Source organism: Papio anubis, chromosome 8 (genome assembly GCF_008728515.1).
Source record: "Papio anubis isolate 15944 chromosome 8, Panubis1.0, whole genome shotgun sequence".
NCBI lineage: Eukaryota > Metazoa > Chordata > Mammalia > Primates > Cercopithecidae > Papio > Papio anubis.
Genome location: NC_044983.1, coordinates 128,318,543 through 128,335,924, shown reverse-complemented (window position 1 = coordinate 128,335,924; position 17,382 = coordinate 128,318,543). Strand labels below are relative to the sequence as shown.

Below are 17,382 nucleotides of genomic sequence, written 5' to 3'. Positions count from 1 at the left end.
TTTCCCTTTCTCTGCCCCCTTTTCTTCTGACCAACAGACTGCATGAGAACCCTGAGGGAACAGAGAACCCACTTGGGGTAGACGAATCCCTTTTCAGCTATGGCCTTCGAGAGAGCATAGCCTCTTACCTGTCCCTGACCAGTGAGGACAACACCTCCTTTGATCGAAAGAAGAAAAGTGTCTCCCTGATGTACAGTGGCAGCAAGAGAAAGAGCTCATTCTTCTCATCACCACCTTACTTTGAGGACTAGCCAAGAACAGACACAATGGTTCATGCCCAAAAGGAACAGAAGTTCCAACTATTGCCTGGGATCTTGCAAAAAGCAAGGTTCCCTGATCCCCGGGAACCTCACATATTTTAAAAGCCAAGAGAAGCCACACGGAGACTCAAATTCACATCTTCTCTATCCACATCGTGACCAAAGGAACCCCCCGCCCCCCGGTGTCTGATCAGGGCTGTGGCATCACGAAACATTGGATCATGACATGTCAGGCGATGCTTGGAAAAGCCCAGCATGTATGTATGCACACATTGTGTGTGTGGGAAGGACAAAGCCACTCGCACAAGAAAGTGCGCCAGGACTGTTCTCCAAGGAACTGCACCTGTCCAGATAGTACTCTGAGGTCATTGGAGAGAACTTCTGCATGGGCAAGCCTGAGAGGGAGAGGAAACAAAAGCTGTGGCCTGGCAGAAGGTCTGGGTTTGCAGATGGGTGCCCTGAATGGAACTACTTTAACCAATCCATAGGGACCTCTGGTATGATTTCCTCTCTTTTTAAAGGAACTTCGTGACACTAAACATTAGCCCAAAGGACTTCTTAGCCTTCAAATGGGAGATACCTTTGGCCTGCTCCCGCACCAAAGCCATGTGGGTGGAAGTCAGATGGCCCCCCTGATTCTGCAGAGGGCCAGAAGAATGAGAGGAAGGCTGCTGGCAGGGAAATCAAGGGGACGAGCCTAGAATTGCACCAGCTTCCCTGATGTCTGCAGTCATGGCTTTGCAGCGCAGACAGAGCTTCTCTGAGATGCTGGGATTCTTGTCTGTATGAATGCATCAACTATTCATTTATTGCCTGAATAGGCATTGCATTAAGTCCTGTGTAAGGTGTCAGGCAAGCAAAAAAAAAAAAAAAAAAAAGATGCATAAGTCCCAACCCCCAACAGAGGTGTTCACAGTGTAGACAGGGAAAAAAAATGTATAAACAAATGTGTAAAAAGAGAAATCAGCTCATGGCTTAGGATGGAATTGGAGACAGGTGAGAGACACTCAGGAGCTCATTTTCCAGCTGCTCTTCAGAGTGGAAGGGCTGGCTGGATCGGGTAGGTAAGAATAGCTGGATTTTTTTTTTTTTTTTAAGAAATGGATGCAGTCTAAAGAATTAACTCACCCAGTACTTTATTCTAAGAAGGGTCTGGCATCCATATGAGGAAAAATGCTGAACTCCAGGAAAGATGGGGAGTTCAAGTGGATTAATGATGTCATGCATAATTTTAAGAGACAAGGGAGAAAACACAATGTATAGCCAGAGAAGGAGAAGCTGCCATCCAAATCCTGCTAGGAAAAGAGTGGGCTGCAGATGAATCTATGACTCATGTTTCCCGGTTTCAAAGGGATTCTGGGGAAGGAGGGGAACATGCTTGCAGTACCTCTCCCTGTCTGTCTGCTCACATAAGCATTCCGTCCATCTGAGCTCATCGTGCTAGTGGTATGTATATGTGCAGTTACACGACTTTCTGTATCATAGATTCCAGTGTGTTTATACAAGGAGACATCTGTGGTTTCCCCAACAATTCCAAAAGGCTATTTCAAAGGAACCAGCCAACGTATGAGAAATGAATGTAACACTGTGGATATTGACTTCCCGCATAAGGCAGGTGACCCCCTGAACTCCAGATGTCTGCACAGCATCTTATGTTCTTATGTATTGTTTTCTGTTGTGAAGAATGTGATTGGAATGTTTGGGGAGCACCCAGAGGGATTTCTAAATGGGAAGCATTACACTTTGCTAAATCATGTATTTATTCCTGATTAAAATAAACCTAATAAATATTTAACCTTTAGCACATAGGGAGAGTTTCTGGGTTGAGGGGGATGGGTGCTTCATTCAGAAGCTCTGAGGGTTTCAAATTCTCAAATAAATGTACAACTAGAGAGAGAGGAGCAAAGATCACCCAGAGAAACCTGGTGCCAGTTAGCAGCTCAGCATCTTCTTTAGGTGTGGCCTTAAGAAAAACCAGAGTGTATGACTCTGGGGGGTGTCTCATGAAACTTGAAGATGGGTCTAAGGGATTGAAGGAAAGACCAAATTCTGAACGATTGTTATGAAAATGTCTCGCCTAGATTTTCTGCACATTACTTGTGATAGCTGTGCTATTCATTTTTCCAAGAATTTCTTTCTGCAGATATTTCTGGACACCTACTAAATAGACACTGCTCAGGGACTGGGGCTGTAGCAATGAAAACCAGATGAGGTCTCTGATATCATGGAGTTTGACATCATAAATAAACAAGATGCTTGGTAATGATGGTGAGGGCAGGCTCCAAGCAGTCACCTGGCAGGCAGGGCATCCTTCAGGTCCAGGCTTAGGAAAGGCCTCCAAGCAGAGGCAATGTTTGGGCTGAGGCCTGAAAGGTGAGCAGCAAACAGCCATGTAAAGATCTAGGAAGTGTATGGAGTCCGCAGGAATAATGGGGCAATTCCTGCAGGCAGGAGGAGCAAGACTGCATGCTGAAGGAGCTAAAAGAAGGCAGGGTGGCCAGACTGAGGGAGCTAGGGAAGCACGGAATGTGAGTAGGAGGTATCAGGAAGGTCCTGCAGGGCCCTAGAGGGTAGGGGGTGGCATAGGGTCAGTTCTAGGAGACATGAGGAGCCACTGAAAGGATCCAAGTTGGGATAAGATCATTTCACTGATATGTTTGAAAGATCATGCTGTGTGGAGGACACATTTTTAAAATTCCAGCATTGTCTATTGACACACAAAGTTTGAAAATAAATGGGCAAAAAATTTTAATGCAAAATTAAAATTTTAATGCAAAAATTTTTAATGCAAAAATGAATGAAAGGAAAACCTGTGGTCCCACTTTTGAGACAAAATGGGACTTAAGGTGAAAATAAATTACATAATGGCAAATAGAGATGTGCAAAAGGAACAATATATTAAGAAGAAAAAAATGATTGCAACCTATGTTAATGGGATGATATAGTTTCAGAATATATTAAGCAACTGCAACAGGGACAAATAGATAAATCCATAATTTTACTTGGAGATTTTAACATACAAATCTCAGAAACTAATTCAGTAAGCAAAGATAAGTAAATACATAAATAGGTAGATAGATTTTGATAACACTATATAACTTTTCTGCCAACAAATGGATAATGTATTAGGTCACAGAGAAAGTACTAATGAATTTCAGAGTCAGCATCTTCCAACTCATGCTCTACGATAATAAAGTAATAAAATTGGAAATCAAATTCCAAAGTGATGAATAAAGATTCAAAAATTCTAGGGATCTAAAGTCTAAAAAAAATCCTTAGGTTAAGAAGAAAATAATGCAACAAATAAAACATTATAAATAAATGACAGATTGCCACTTTTCAAAATTTCATGGCTGTAGCTGATAAAATAGTCAAAGGTAAATTATTGCTTGAAATAAATTGATCAGGAAACAAAGAATGAAAGCAATGAGTTTAACTTTCAACTTAAGAAGCTAAAGGGACAATAGATAGCCAAAGAAACGAGAAGAAGGTAGAAGATAATATAAGACATCACTGAAATAGACTTCTGAAAACACAGCCATAGAGATTTTAAAAAGCAAAATACTGTTTAAGTAGACTAATGTGACAAAAATATGAACAAGCATGATCAAGAAAGGTGATGAAGAACAAAAGCAAATCAAATGCAGTTCTGCTTGTAACCATACCTGCAGAGGGATTGTGCCCCTTGCCAGCAAAGCCCTAAGATGGCAGGTGTGGTCCTCCTTCCTCTCCATCCCTTCCCTACTATCTGGAACCCCTGGCAGCCTAAGCTCAACCATGCAGATGAGGAAGGCCTTAAGAAACAGCAGAGAAATATCCAGAAGAAACCAGAGCCCTGAGTGATCCAGAGACACCTGGACTGCCCACCTTGGCAGATGTTATGAGAGAGAGAGAAAGGAAAAAAAAAAAAAAAAAGGAACTTATTTATCCACTAAACTGCTTTAGTACTGGGTCTCCTTCTTATATCAACTGAGCATTTTGCTTCAATAGGTATAGAAATAAACCTGCTATTATTTGCAGAATAATGAGGAAACTTCATAGAAAACCCAAAGAAACCGACAGGCAAAGCATTAGATGTGACAAAACAGCTCAGCAAATTGCTGAATCCACTTATTTCCTAACACTAGTATTTTCAACCTGGAAAATACAATAGAAAAGAAGACAGCATCAACAATACCAACCAGATGACGGTATGTGTGGGAACTTACCTCACAATGATTTCACAAAACTTTTATTAAAAAATGCTCAAAACTGCATGAAAGACCTAACAAGGCAAAAATACTACGTTCACGGTTACAGTGTTTACCTGATTCGTGAATGCAAGGCTTAACATCATTACAATGTAGTTTTTTTTTCTGAAATTAATGACCAAGTCTATGTCACTCAAACTCCCAGCAAAAATATTAGAATAAAACCTCAATAAACTTATTCTAAGATATATACAGAAGCATCAAAACTCATGAATATCTTGGTGAATTCTGAGTAGACAAGCATAGCATGCTCATACTATGAGATATACTGCAAAAACAATAGAGAACAGTGTTCTGAGCCCAAACCACCATCTCTCTCATCACTTTAGTGGAACTCAGCACTGTCTCTGAACCAAGTGCTGTGCTAAGTGTTAAGGAAACACTAAAAGCATGAAACTCATATAAGTTTTCAAGCACCTAGTCATAGTAGAATTGGGATGAGAGATGTTAGAAAAATAACAAGCATGTAAAATAAGGCACAGTTCCTAAGAATTGCTACATATAAGTGTTTTCACTAAGGTGAGATTCTTTCCTTCTATTTCAAGAGACGAGGAAAGGCTTGGAGGCTTCACTTCAGCTGAGTCCTGAAGGACAGCAGGAACTTTCCAGGTGGATACTGGATATGCTGAACAAAGCACAGAGACAAAAAGGCCTGGAGGAAGGCACGGCATTTCCTCAAAGGGGTGATAGTTAGTGAGCCTGGAGTGTAGGATTCATGCAGGATTCATGCAGGAATGGAGTAAAAAACAAGACCAGAAAATTTAGCTCGAGGCTGATTCCTGAGGCCAGGAGTTCACCCTGAGGAATGCACACTTGGGGCGCTGTCATAGAACAGCAAGGGAAATGTTTTCTGGGTCCGTGAATCATACCACAGAGGACATGACTTCCCTGTCTTAAGACTGTGCAGGGACAGAGCCACAGGATGCATGTTTGCAACAAGTCATCCTTCATCCTCCAACCCAGCCCCAGAACGGGTGAAATACCCTAGGACATACTTCTGTCTGGAGTTGCCTTCCCTTGGCAAGGGAAGAGGGAAGAAGGAGCTTGATTTCTTGAGTTCCTATGTTGTGCAGGACACTTTGCAAACCATCAGTCCTGACAATATCTCGAGACCTTGGGAAACAGAATTCATCACACTGATTTAGTTTGATAGGTGAAGAATATAAGGTGAAGTGTTTTCTCCAAGACTAGGATCTTCATGCAGGCCTATCTGATCTTAGGCTTCGGCTCTTTATCTTACACCTTGAGACCCCAGGAGAGTCCCAAATTCCTGGAGAGGCAGCATCATAGAGTGGGGAAACACAGGACTTGGCTTTAGGTTCTAGTCCTTAACACAGCTTCTTCCTTGCTGTGTGTTCTTTGGTAGGTCACTAAATCTCTCTGAACCTCAGATTTCTTATCTCTAGATTGAAAAATAAAATAAAGTCCCCATGCCAATCAGTCAAGGAGTTGGTAAGATAAGACACTGAAAGTGCTGCGGACTCAGATGTGCTGAATGAATACAGGTTATTCATTGTCATCACAGACTTTCCCTTGACCAATGTTTCAACAGTTCTGGCCCCAAGATTTGCAGAGAGACTTAAGATTTTATCCTAGAATAAACTGCCAACTCATATTCATTTCCCCAAACATCTGTTGATAAAGAACACATTTAATATATTGAAGTATTTTAGTTCTCTCAATTCCAAATAATTTCACATGCATCCCAAGGACTGCTGGAAGCAGTTGTAAAAGCTGCTTCCAAATGACTAAAACAGATGGAAGGGTTTATTTTTAAATACACTGCCATTTGTTAAAGCAGATTAGTATTTGAAATTCCCCAAACACCTAAACCCTCAAAAAGAAAAATCTGCTTTCTGAGCCCATTGGAAGGTATTTTTGGCATCTCCTGGGTCCTAATGAGTGTCTGGTTTCTGAAAGGACCCTGGAGAAATCTCTCCATGATCAATTCAATGCAGGATGGTTTGTTTTCAACACCAGGAACTGAAAGATGTTTGTGCTCAATTCTCCTGCCACTGAGATGGATCAACTTCAGAGGGACAGATTGCAGAAAATTGGAATCAAAGGACAAGACTCACAAGAAAGGGATGGAAGGGAGGGAGCTGGTGTATCCTGTGGGTCCCTGGGCCCCTGAGAGTAACAGCTGAATCCTCCCCCAGTCATCTGCTCATTGCTGCCCCCAAATAATTACAGCACATCCACAGGCTCTAAGATGTGCTGTGTGGGGGTGCTCGGGGTCCCATGGAGAGCAAGGCACACCCAGCCCCTGCTCGGCTGGAGCTTGCAGTCTTGTGAGGCAGCAGCTTTGGCACTAAGAGCAATTACTTACTGTTGGAAATCCTGGTAAATGCTGCATAGGAGACGTACAGGCAGCACAAGCCATGTAAAAAGGGCTCAGTTCTAGGCTGAAAAGTCAGGAAGGCTTCTCTAAAGAAAAAGTAGGGAAGGCAAAGAGGGGGATGGGGAAAACTGTTCCATGCAAAGGAAACTGCCTGTATGGGCCAGAACAGAGCATGGACTGCAAGGAACATGAAAGGCTCCTGTGGCTGATGGAGAGAGATGCGTGGCAGGTGACACAGCTTAGTGTTGGCAACGGTGATAATGCTGATCTAGCATCAGTTGTGCCCAAACAATGATTCTTCTCTTACCCTCCTAGGATCAAGAGTTTGGATCCCTAAAAGGTCGGGCAAGGCTGAGGTGCAGTTAGTCATTCTCCATCTTTCCTTAACTTCACAGTGTCCTAATTGCTTTCTCCACCTCCAGCATTGCCCCTCTTAAATTCATCCTTCAGCCAGCTTTAAGAGAGGTTGTCCTGAAGGGCAGCTGTAAGCACGTTTCCTTCCTGCTTAAAGGCCTTCTGATGGCACATCCATGTTCACAGCAGCACTGTTCACAATAGGCAAAAGTAGAACTCAAATGTCCATCAACAGATGAGTAGATAAACAAAATGTGGTCCCTCTGCACAATGGAATATTATGCAGCCATAAAAAGGAGAGAAATTCTGACAATATGGATGGACCTTAAAGGCATTATGCTAAGTGAAATAAGCCAGATACATAAGGACAAATCTTACATGATTACACTAATATGAGGCACCTACCACAGGCAAGTGGATAGAGATAGAAAGTAGAGTAGAGGTTACCAGGGGCTGAGAGACTGAGGAGATGTGGGCGTTAATGGATACAGAGGTTCTCTTCTGGCAATAGTAGTAATGGTTGCACAAGATTAAGAATGTACTTAATCCCAATGAACGGAACACTTAAAGTGGTTAAAATCATAAAATAAAATAAAACAAACAAGCAAACAAATAAATAATCAAAACCACTCCGATGGCTCCCCATGGACTCAGGATAAAACCCAAGTTGTTCAGGGCGGTCTGGCTCCTCTCTGCCTCCACACTGCTACCCCACCAGGGCTCTGTCCTCCAAGCTTTCCCTGTTGCCAGGACTTTGTCTCTAGGTAAATGCCTACCCAGCATTCAGTATTTGGCTCAGACACTCCCCTCAAGGGATGTGCTGATCCAAACTCCCTCCTTCCCTTATGTTTGGTTGGGGCCTTCTCTTTGGGCTGCCCTAAGATCGTCTTGTAAATATCTACTTTAAGCATTCGTCCCTCAACCCCTAGTAATGACAAGCTTCCTAAGAACTGGGCTATGTATAATTTTTCATGGCATTTCCAGATGCACAGCACATCTGGCACAAATTGGATGTGCCATAAAATTAGAAACTAATCAATGACAGATCAATAAATATCAGGGCGTATGCAGTGGCCAACCAGGTTATTTTTTCCATTATAATTATTGTCATCATCAACATCATTGTATCATCACCATCATCATCATCATCATTACCACCATCATCTTCCTCCTCATCACCATCATCCTCATCCTCACGTAGCCGGCACTTCACACCATTCAGTAGAATTGCAAGCAGTGAGTTCTCTTCTTTGCCATCATTCATTGACAAGAGAGATAATAGATGGTTCAGATCACTAAATCCTAATGAACCACTCTCGGGAAATAGAAACACTTTACCATCTAAAATTTTTAGCACTTCAGACATGAGTGGGAAAAAGTTAGCATTGTGGAATCACACATACGTGGAAAACTCCAAGCAGGATCCACACTCAGGACAAAGGACAGGGGAAACCCAAGCAATTGAAACCAGTTAGACTTTTGAAGCACAGGCGAACCACCTCCCCCAGCCATATCTGCAGTAAGACTGAAGGTGGAACACACACCACTTACCATCAGCACAGCTCTCCGGAAAAGTTGGGAGTTGGTGGCCCTGGCCATGAGAAGGTGGATGCTGGCCACATCAGCCCCAGCACGGTCTGCTGCCAGGGACACACGCCGAGGGTCCCCGCCAAATCCTCGGATGTGGGTCTGCACCCAGGTCAGAGCTGCCACCTGGTCCAGCAGCCCCCAGTTGCCACTCACCTCTCCGGACCCTTCAGAAAAGAGGAAAGCCTTTTATCCTTTGTGACTTTGCAAACTTGGATTTGAAAATCATGGTGCTGTCTAGGGCAGGAACGTACGTGGCCCCTCCAGGGGCTCTGGGCTCTTGTCCTCACAGGTCGGGACTGTGGGTTCCAAATACAGTGAGGAACAGTGGAGGAGCAGGGGCCTTGAGACCAGATACACACAGGCCTGAATGCTAGCCAGCTAGGAGAACTTGATTATGTTTTTGTACCTCTCCTTTGCCAGCTGGGAGACCTTGATCATGTCCTTATAACTCTCTGAGCCACAGCTTCCCTGTCATTAGCTGAGGGGACTTGCTCAGATTAGAGGCAGCACATCTTCAGGTCCACCACTAGCTTGGCCAATCAGTGGGAAGGAGGTGAACTCTCTGCCCCATGTCTTTGACTATTGCAGGTGGCTGTCCCCGACAATGGCCAGGCCAGGCTGGGGCTCTGGATCCCACCCATCCCCTCACCTCATCATCTGAAGCCTTTATTAGCACGCAACTGAATTGATCTCTTTCCTTTTTCATAGACTCCAATTAACATTTGCTGAAAACTCAGCACTATTTTTTTTTTTAATAAAATGATCTAGATATAAACAAGTATAGCAAAAATATGCTCTTCTCCTTAGGCTTTTGAGACACTACATACACTTCTGGTTGTCTTGTGAATTCAGTAGATCCTTGTCAAACTACTCCACTAACTTGTCCTCTTTGTCAGACCTTGGAACACCAGATCTCATTCTCATCTCATCTGAGGTTCCCATTCTTCCTTTCTGACTTTGCACTAAGGAACCTCATCAAGTTCCATGGCTTTCATTACCACCTACATGTTGGTGACAGTCCTATGTGTGTCAGCAGCCGAGCCCACTCCCTGAGCTCCAGACCCCTCACGTTTCTCCATGAGGCACCATAGTAATGATTCACAGGATTCAGCATCCAGCAAGAAACTACTGATAAGACCCATATTCCCAAATAGGAAAAAAGAAAAGAAAAAACAGAAAAATCTTGCATCCTGATTCCCCAGTCTAGTAATCACAAAGTTGAAGAGAACACCATGGTCTCACCATGGAGCCACAGCAGCCGGCTGCAGTCCCAGCTGCACCATTGATAGCCTTGAGGGGCCCTGGACAAGTTCATGTTTGTGTGCTTTGATTTTCCCCATCTGTAAAACGGGGGTGATAATAGCACTTCCTCATAAGGTTGTTGACTAAATTAGTTAATATTTGTAAGGAGAACAGAATAGTGCTTGTCATAAACCACTATGGAAGATTAATTTTTCATAAGATAGAACAGGTTTAGGTTCTAACATTATGTCGCTGATGCTCTTAGCAGAGTGTCCTTGTCTCCAGCCTGCCTGAGCACTCCACTTAGCTCAGAGTGCATAATGATACAAATTATTCTTCCAGCGGTGGAAATGTTCAGAAGTTCTTCAAATGCATTTTGTGTTCTGGGACTGGTGAAGCCATTGGTAGAACATGATCCTCATTGTGAACTTTCTGGATTGCTCTTATGATCCATTTGTTAGGATGAATGTGTTTGTTTCCTCTAAGGTCTCAGGCAGCCCGGGAAAGCAGGGCACCAACTGAGTCAGACCAAGTCCTGCAAATCTGGAAAGTGACATCCACAGCCTGTATTCCAGGCATAAGGAGGAGAGAAAATGTTCCTGACTCTCTCTTCCCATGTATTAGCTTTTTTCCACTATATGATAAGGGCCAATGTTGACTGCTGGGGTCTAGACTTCTGAGAGGTCACAGGTGAACATGTGTTCAAGGGGCCACTCATCCAACAAATATGAACTAGGCTTCAGCTGGTATCAGGCACTATGCTGGGTACGGCAGAAAGCAAGAGAGATCCTACCTAGCCCTAGGGACCACACAACCTCAGAGACAAACGCAGAAGGCAATTACCAAACAATTACAGTCCAATATGTCTGGTCCAATCTTTTCCTTTACTGGTGAAAAAACCGAAACTTTAGAGGGAATGAGCTTGTTTAGATGGAAGAAGTGAATCTGAGATCAAGTTGGGACTCAAATCCTCATTCACAATCAGAATTCTGTCCTAACATTCAACCCAATTCAATAAATGTTTGTTGAAAAATCCATGATGTGCATTAAAAAGTTTCAGTGCTTTATTTCTGAAATTTCTCTATTCAAAAAGCCTTTATATCTCCCTCATTCCTACTGCATCAAGTGCAAACTTCTTCCTGGCTTTCCTTAGTCTGGGTCCCCATCACTGCCCAGGGGCCGCCCCCTCTGCTGCAGTCTGTGTGTCTCATCCCCAGTTCTCATCCTGAGGTCCCACCTCACTCAGTCATGCCACAGGCACACTCTGTGCCCCATCTGATGTGCTTCGAGGCTCAGGCCCAGGGGCAAGACACCAGAGGACTGGTCTCAGCTGCCCACAGGGAGAACTGACCTGAATGGAAGCCCTCCTGGCCTGCGCTAACACTATTCTCCACCCACTGCCACCTGCCCTGATCTGCCCCATACCTCCTGGCTCCTACTCCTCTGCTCAGAGCATCCAGCAAGCATTCACCTGCTCCCTCATTGTTGAATTAGCTCTTGTTTGCTCATTCGATCTCTTCAACGACCTGACGGAAGCCCCTTAGCACCGTTCTATGCTTGCCCTGGTCTTGCCAGAGAACATCAACAAGAGGCAGTGTAGTGTAGCGGCCATGAAGCCAGACCAGCTGGCTGCAGTCCCAGCTCCACCATGTACAGCCTTGAGGGGCCCTGGACAATGTAATGTTTGTGTGCTTTGATTTTCTCCATCTGTAAAATGGGGATGATAATAGCACTTCCTCATAAGGTTGAGTAAATTAGTTAATACTTGTAATGGGAACAGAACAGTGCTTATCATAAAGCACCATAGAAGACTAATTTTTAATAAAATAGAACAAGTTTAGGTTCTAACATGTTGCTGATGCTCTTAGCAGTGTGTCCTTGTCTCCAGCCTGCCTGTGAGGGGGCACCTGCTGAGGGAGCATTCTGAGTCGTTTTGGGTAGAGAGGAGAGCAGACCTGCTCAGTAGGCCTCCTAGTGTCCCAGAAACGATGAGGTCATGGCGTGTGTGGTTACCGTTGGCAGCCGGACCTTCTGTCTGGTGTCTTGGCCAAAGCACATTTCCTCTGCTCCCACATCCTGCAGAGCCCATAGGCCCCTTGTCCAGCCTCTCCTCCTGTGTCCCAGACACCACCGCCCCAGTTCCTTTCACTGCATTGCTTTGCCAGACAGAGAGGAACAATGACTTGGTGCCAGATGCCCCCTGGGGTCTGTCCTGCTGCAGGGTCCAGGCTTGGGGAAATGGCCTCCCTTCACCCAGCAACTGCTTCCTTTCCAACTGCTCACATCCATAGGAACCAAGACTCCCTTTAAACACTGGGCTGGGTTTGCCTTTTTTCATCAGAGAGCATGCGTTTGTCTAGTGGGCCTCAGGACTGGCACAAACTTCTGCTTTCATTTTCCTCTGGTCGCTTTCACAAAGTACCTCTGGAGCCTCGGGCTTTCAGGGACCGTTTTCACTCTGGGGTACAGCAACAGATGCCGCACACGTTTATCAAACGAGATGATACTCATGAGGGGCTGCTCAGCCTGGCTCTGTGAGTGACAGGGCTGCCTCTGCTGAGATCAGGAGGCAGTTCTGTGCCAGTCACTGGCCAGATACTGGGCCAGGAAATGATAAAAACAACCCTGCCTTGGAAGAGCCCCTGTCTAGGGAAGAAGCGGGGAATGAACATGGGTGAGTCCTGGTGCTTGTCCTCACACACTTCATCTCATGTGAGACGCCCTGCAAGGCTTAGCATCTTCCACTCACAGGCAGCCTGCACTGGGATGGGGAAGGAAGGAGCTGCTCAGAGTTTTGGCACCATGGAGCCACAGAGCAGCTCTCAGACCCCATCCCGCTCAGATGCAAAGCCACATTCCCTGCAGAATCCTAGGCTGAGGCTGACATGCAAAGTAACCAGCTCTTTCCAAACCTATCTTCTGAACTGCAATTTTCAATGACTTAAACTGGAAAAAGAGAGAGATGAAGAGGTGGAGTACAGGAAAGTTGGAGTGCAACAAAATGATCCTGTTGGACCTTGTAACAGTGGATCCAGGACATCAGGCAGTCCACAAATCCTAGAGAGCGTCCAACACACAGGACGAACCCCAAGGTAAACTGTGGACTTGAGTAAATCATAACACACCACCATCGGCTCGTCAAGTATAACACATGTGCCCAATCAAAGCATCTTATGAATAGTAGGGGAAGAAGGAGGAGGAGAAGGGAGTGTATGGGAACTCTCTGTCCTTTCCGCTCAACTTTTCTATAAACTTAAAACAGCTCTAAATAATAAAATCTATTATTTAAAAAATATGGGCCAGGCATGGTGGCTCAAGCCTGTAATCCCAGCACTTTGGGAGGCCGAGACGGGCGGATCACGAGGTCAGGAGATCGAGACCATCCTGGCTAACACGGTGAAACCCCGTCTCTACTAAAAAGTACAAAAAACTAGCCGGGCGAGGTGGCGGGCACCTGTAATCCCAGCTACTCGGGAGGCTGAGGCAGGAGAATGGCGTAAACCCGGGAGGCGGAGCTTGCAGTGAGCTGAGATCTGGCGACTGCATTCCAGCCTGGGCGACAGAGCAAGACTCTGCCTCAAAAAATAAAAAAAAAAAAAAAAAAAAAAAAAAAAAAATATATATATATATATATATATATATATATATGAAAGAGGGAACGGTTGCACCAGTGTCACAGGCTTATTGGGGGATTAACTGGAATGAAGGACTGGCCCCTTTGGGCTTCAGGAGATGAGCACATGCTTCCTGTTGGCCTCTGCAGGGTCAGGCTCAGTCCTGTCTCTGAGCTCGCCTGAGGCAGGCGGGAGACGACTCCTCCATAGCAGGAAGCCTGAATCTGCATCACGGCTCTGTTGCTGCTGCTCTGCCCTGCCCCGCCCCTATCTCTGTGCCTCAGTTTCCTGATTGATTTGATGAGGATGTGAACATCTTTGCTCCCCTCTCAGAGCCGAAGAGCAGGGAGGTGCAATGTGAGAGACTGGGAAGCTTGGGAACGTGGGACACACGAGGCAGACTAGGAAGGAAGGCAAAGAAAATGGCCCGTGTCTCTCTAGTAGAATAATTTATAATCCTGTGGGTATATACCCAGTGATGGGATTCCTGGGTCAAATGGTATTTCTGGTTCTAGATTTTTGAGGAATCACCAAATCATTCTCCGATAAAGACACATGCACACGTATGTTTATTGCAGCACTATTACAATAGCAAAGACTTGGAACCAACCCAAACACCCCTCACTCATAGACTGGATAAAGAAAATGTGGCACATATACACCGTGGAATACTATGCAGCCATAAAAAAAGAATGAGATCATGTCCTTTGCAGGGGCATAGATGAAGATGGAAGCCATCATTCTCAGCAAACTAACACAGGAACAGAAAACCAAACACCACATGTTCTCATTCATAAGTGGGAGTTGAACAATGAGAACATACAGAAACAGAAGCGGAAACAACACACACCCGGGCCTGTTGAGGGGTGGGGGTCAAGGGGAAGGAGAGCATCAGGACAAATACCTAATGCATGTGGGGCTTAAAACCTAGATGACAGGTTAATAGGTGCGGCAAACCACCATGGCACATGTATACCTATGCAACAAACCTGCATGTTCTGCACATGTATCCCAGAACTTAAAGTAAAATTTTAAAAAAAAGAAGAAAGAAAGAAAGAAAATGGCCTGTGGCTAAACGAATGCGAAAGACAGACCCTGTTCAGCACAGCTGAAGAACGGAATCAAAAGGGCATGTCCAGCCATCTGAGGGAGCTCCCTGCACTACAGTATTTCTTGCTGTTCCACCAACAGAGTTTAAGGCACAGGATGCCACTTGTGACTGTGGCAATAATGTTTCTCAGCCTCACTGAGCTCCGCTGACCCATCTGTGAAATGGCCGCTCCCTGCCGGCCTCAGAGATCTCCTGTGAGAAGTAGATGAGGTAATCCAGGAGAAATATCTGGTGAAGACAGACACACTCCATAAGTGTAACTTTCCTTCTCTCTTGCTGATGGTTTTTCCCTTGAGCAAAATCAACAGGCAGGCTTGGTGCACATCAGGAATGAGTGGGGTTGGGTGTTCTGGAAGCTTCCGTTGCCTCCCCAAAGGCTGCCCCTGCTGGCAGCCAAAATAAGTTTGCTTCTGCAGAAGCACATGAATTCTCAACAAGATTACACTCTGTGAAATCATAATCCCCCGCCCACTGAGGGACAGATGACATATGGAAACTCTCTTCTGTCTAGAAATGCTCTAAGCCAACAAGACAGCCATGTCTGAAAAAAGCTCCCCAGGCCCAGGCTCCTTGGGGTGAGTCCTGATGTCACCACATCTAGAGGAAGGGGCTACCAATGGCACAAATTATGGTCAGTCTTGTGTTCACACAGAGGAAAGCAAACCCAGGCAAAGAGATTTCCCTCTTCAAAGAGGAAAATAAACTCACGTGTGAATAATTCTTGAAGCACTCTCCAAAGAGCTTCCATAAAACCCCACTCATCATATTCACTTCTCACCACTACATATAAGTGAAAGAGGATGGGAATAATTTTCCTCTTTTTACCACCGAGAAAACTGGGATTTGGAAAGGCCAAATGAGGGACTCAGAGTCTCTCAGAGCCAGGAAAGGGGAAGCTCTGTCTGTCCTTGGATTCCCAGCTGATCCTGCTCCCCATCAAAAAAATCTAAAATCTGTTTTTCATTCTCATCTACATTGACATCTGGTTGCATTTGCCTTAACTCGTTGCCCATTTCATACATCTAGAATCTTCTTAGCAGCACCCAAGGCCTCACACCATGTGGTCATCCAGGCTTCTGCTCATGCTGGATGTCGACTCCACACATTCACACACATTCTAGTCCATCTGGTCATTCTGACCACTCTATCTTCCATTCGCCCACCCATACTTAGCATGTAGGACATCTCAGATCTTAAATGAGACCCTTGGGAAACAGAGATGAAGCAGTCACTATCCTCAAAGACGTGCAAAACTCAAGTCTCTGAAAACCTGTTACGTGTATTACCTCATTTAAGCCTCGTCGTAACTTTAGAAGTCAGGTAAAATTATCCCCATTTTACCGAGGACAAGACTGAGACTGGGTGAAAGGAAAGGTTTTGTCCGAGGGTCCACAGCCAGAGGTGGCCCTGGGCTCTTCAGATTCCAAGGCCAGTGAGTCTGCCCCAACCACTGCAGCTGACACATTCCCTGCTGCAGGTGGTAGCTGGAGGAAAAGACATGGATGAAGGATATTTGGGTTGGTCCAGGGCTCACTTCAGCCCTAGTAGTCAGTGGGAAAGATGGAGGCTAGATGGGGTGATCAACAGGTTTGTGACAGGGGACAGTCCATTGTTCACAAGTGAGGCCAGTATTAAAAGGAGGTGAGAATCTCCTTATTGATACAGCCCTGATTCCAAATCAGATGGCTTCCCTGTGGGCAGAAGAGCTATATAACTCATCCCCTAGGGTTGCTCAGGGCAAGTCAATTCCTGGCCCTGCTGTTCCCTGACTGTATAATTTTAAGCCAGTTTCTAATCTTCTTGGGCCTCAATTTCCTCTTTAAACTATGCACTCACACATACACACACATCACAAGTTAAGACCTGTAATGGACTTGGAGCAGCGCAGCTCAGACATGTAGTAAGTTATCAATAAATGGCAACTATTATCCTTGTCTATGGGTGTCAGTATCCCTGGAGGGTCTCCCGAATGTGCTAACATTTCCACTGTGTGCCTAGTTTGGCTGGAGGAGGAGCAGGGGCAGTGAGGGGATGGGTCTTGGTGAAAAAGGGGCTGAGCCTTGGCTCAGGGGGTCGGCAGCTCCCACCAGAGGCAGCAACTCACCAGAACTCAGGAAGCCGAAGACACCCACTCGGTAGCTGGCAGTGACCACGATGAGGTTCCCAACAGCAGCCAGGAAGGAGCCGTCGATAGCCGGCCATCCTTCACTCCCCTCCCTGTCCATGGTGTTGTGGAAGAACACCAGCACGGATGCATTTGGGGCCTGTGGGAATTGCAGAAACATGAGGCTAGAGCGTGGAGAAGGCACCTTTCCCATGCTTGGAGCCTGATTCTTGGTTGACACAGGACTCCTCTGGCCAACTCTGTGGCATACTTAGCCCCATGCAGTAGACGGAGCTGTGTCCCTCCAAATTTATACATTGAAGTCCTAACCCCCAAGACCTCAGCAGTTGACTGTATTTGGAGATAGTGCCTAATGTGGTAATTAAGGTAAAACGAAGTCATATTTGTGAATCCTAATCCAATAGGACCAGTGTCCTTATAAGAAGAGGGGGGATCAGGACACAGGTACAGAGGGAAGGCCACTAAAAGACACAAGGAAGAGAAGAGGAACATCTA

General features: G+C 45.3%; 2 protein-coding genes across 11 annotated transcripts in view; one reads left to right on the top strand and one right to left on the bottom strand.

Annotated features, from left to right (window-relative positions):
• The window catches only part of SLA (Src like adaptor), a 41,814-nt gene extending 37,635 nt beyond the window's left edge, over positions 1 to 4,179 (top strand). For 5 of the 8 annotated variants that reach the window (XM_021942666.2, XM_021942670.2, XM_021942672.2 and 2 more), the window contains one exon: positions 38 to 4,146. In XM_021942666.2, the coding sequence (XP_021798358.1) occupies positions 38 to 251 (214 nt within the window). In that variant the 3' untranslated portion in view covers positions 252 to 4,146. Of the gene's footprint in view, positions 1 to 37 lie in introns of all 8 variants that reach the window. The other 3 variants (XR_002524024.2, XM_021942668.2, XM_021942669.2) reach the window with 3 other exon arrangements.
• The window catches only part of TG (thyroglobulin), a 273,445-nt gene that overhangs the window by 98,661 nt on the left and 157,402 nt on the right, over positions 1 to 17,382 (bottom strand). For all 3 annotated transcript variants that reach the window (XM_031669772.1, XM_031669774.1, XM_031669773.1), the window contains 2 exons: positions 16,867 to 17,026; positions 8,757 to 8,959 (listed from right to left, as the gene is read on the bottom strand). In XM_031669772.1, the coding sequence (XP_031525632.1) occupies positions 8,757 to 8,959; positions 16,867 to 17,026 (363 nt within the window). The remainder of the gene's footprint in view (positions 1 to 8,756; positions 8,960 to 16,866; positions 17,027 to 17,382) is intronic.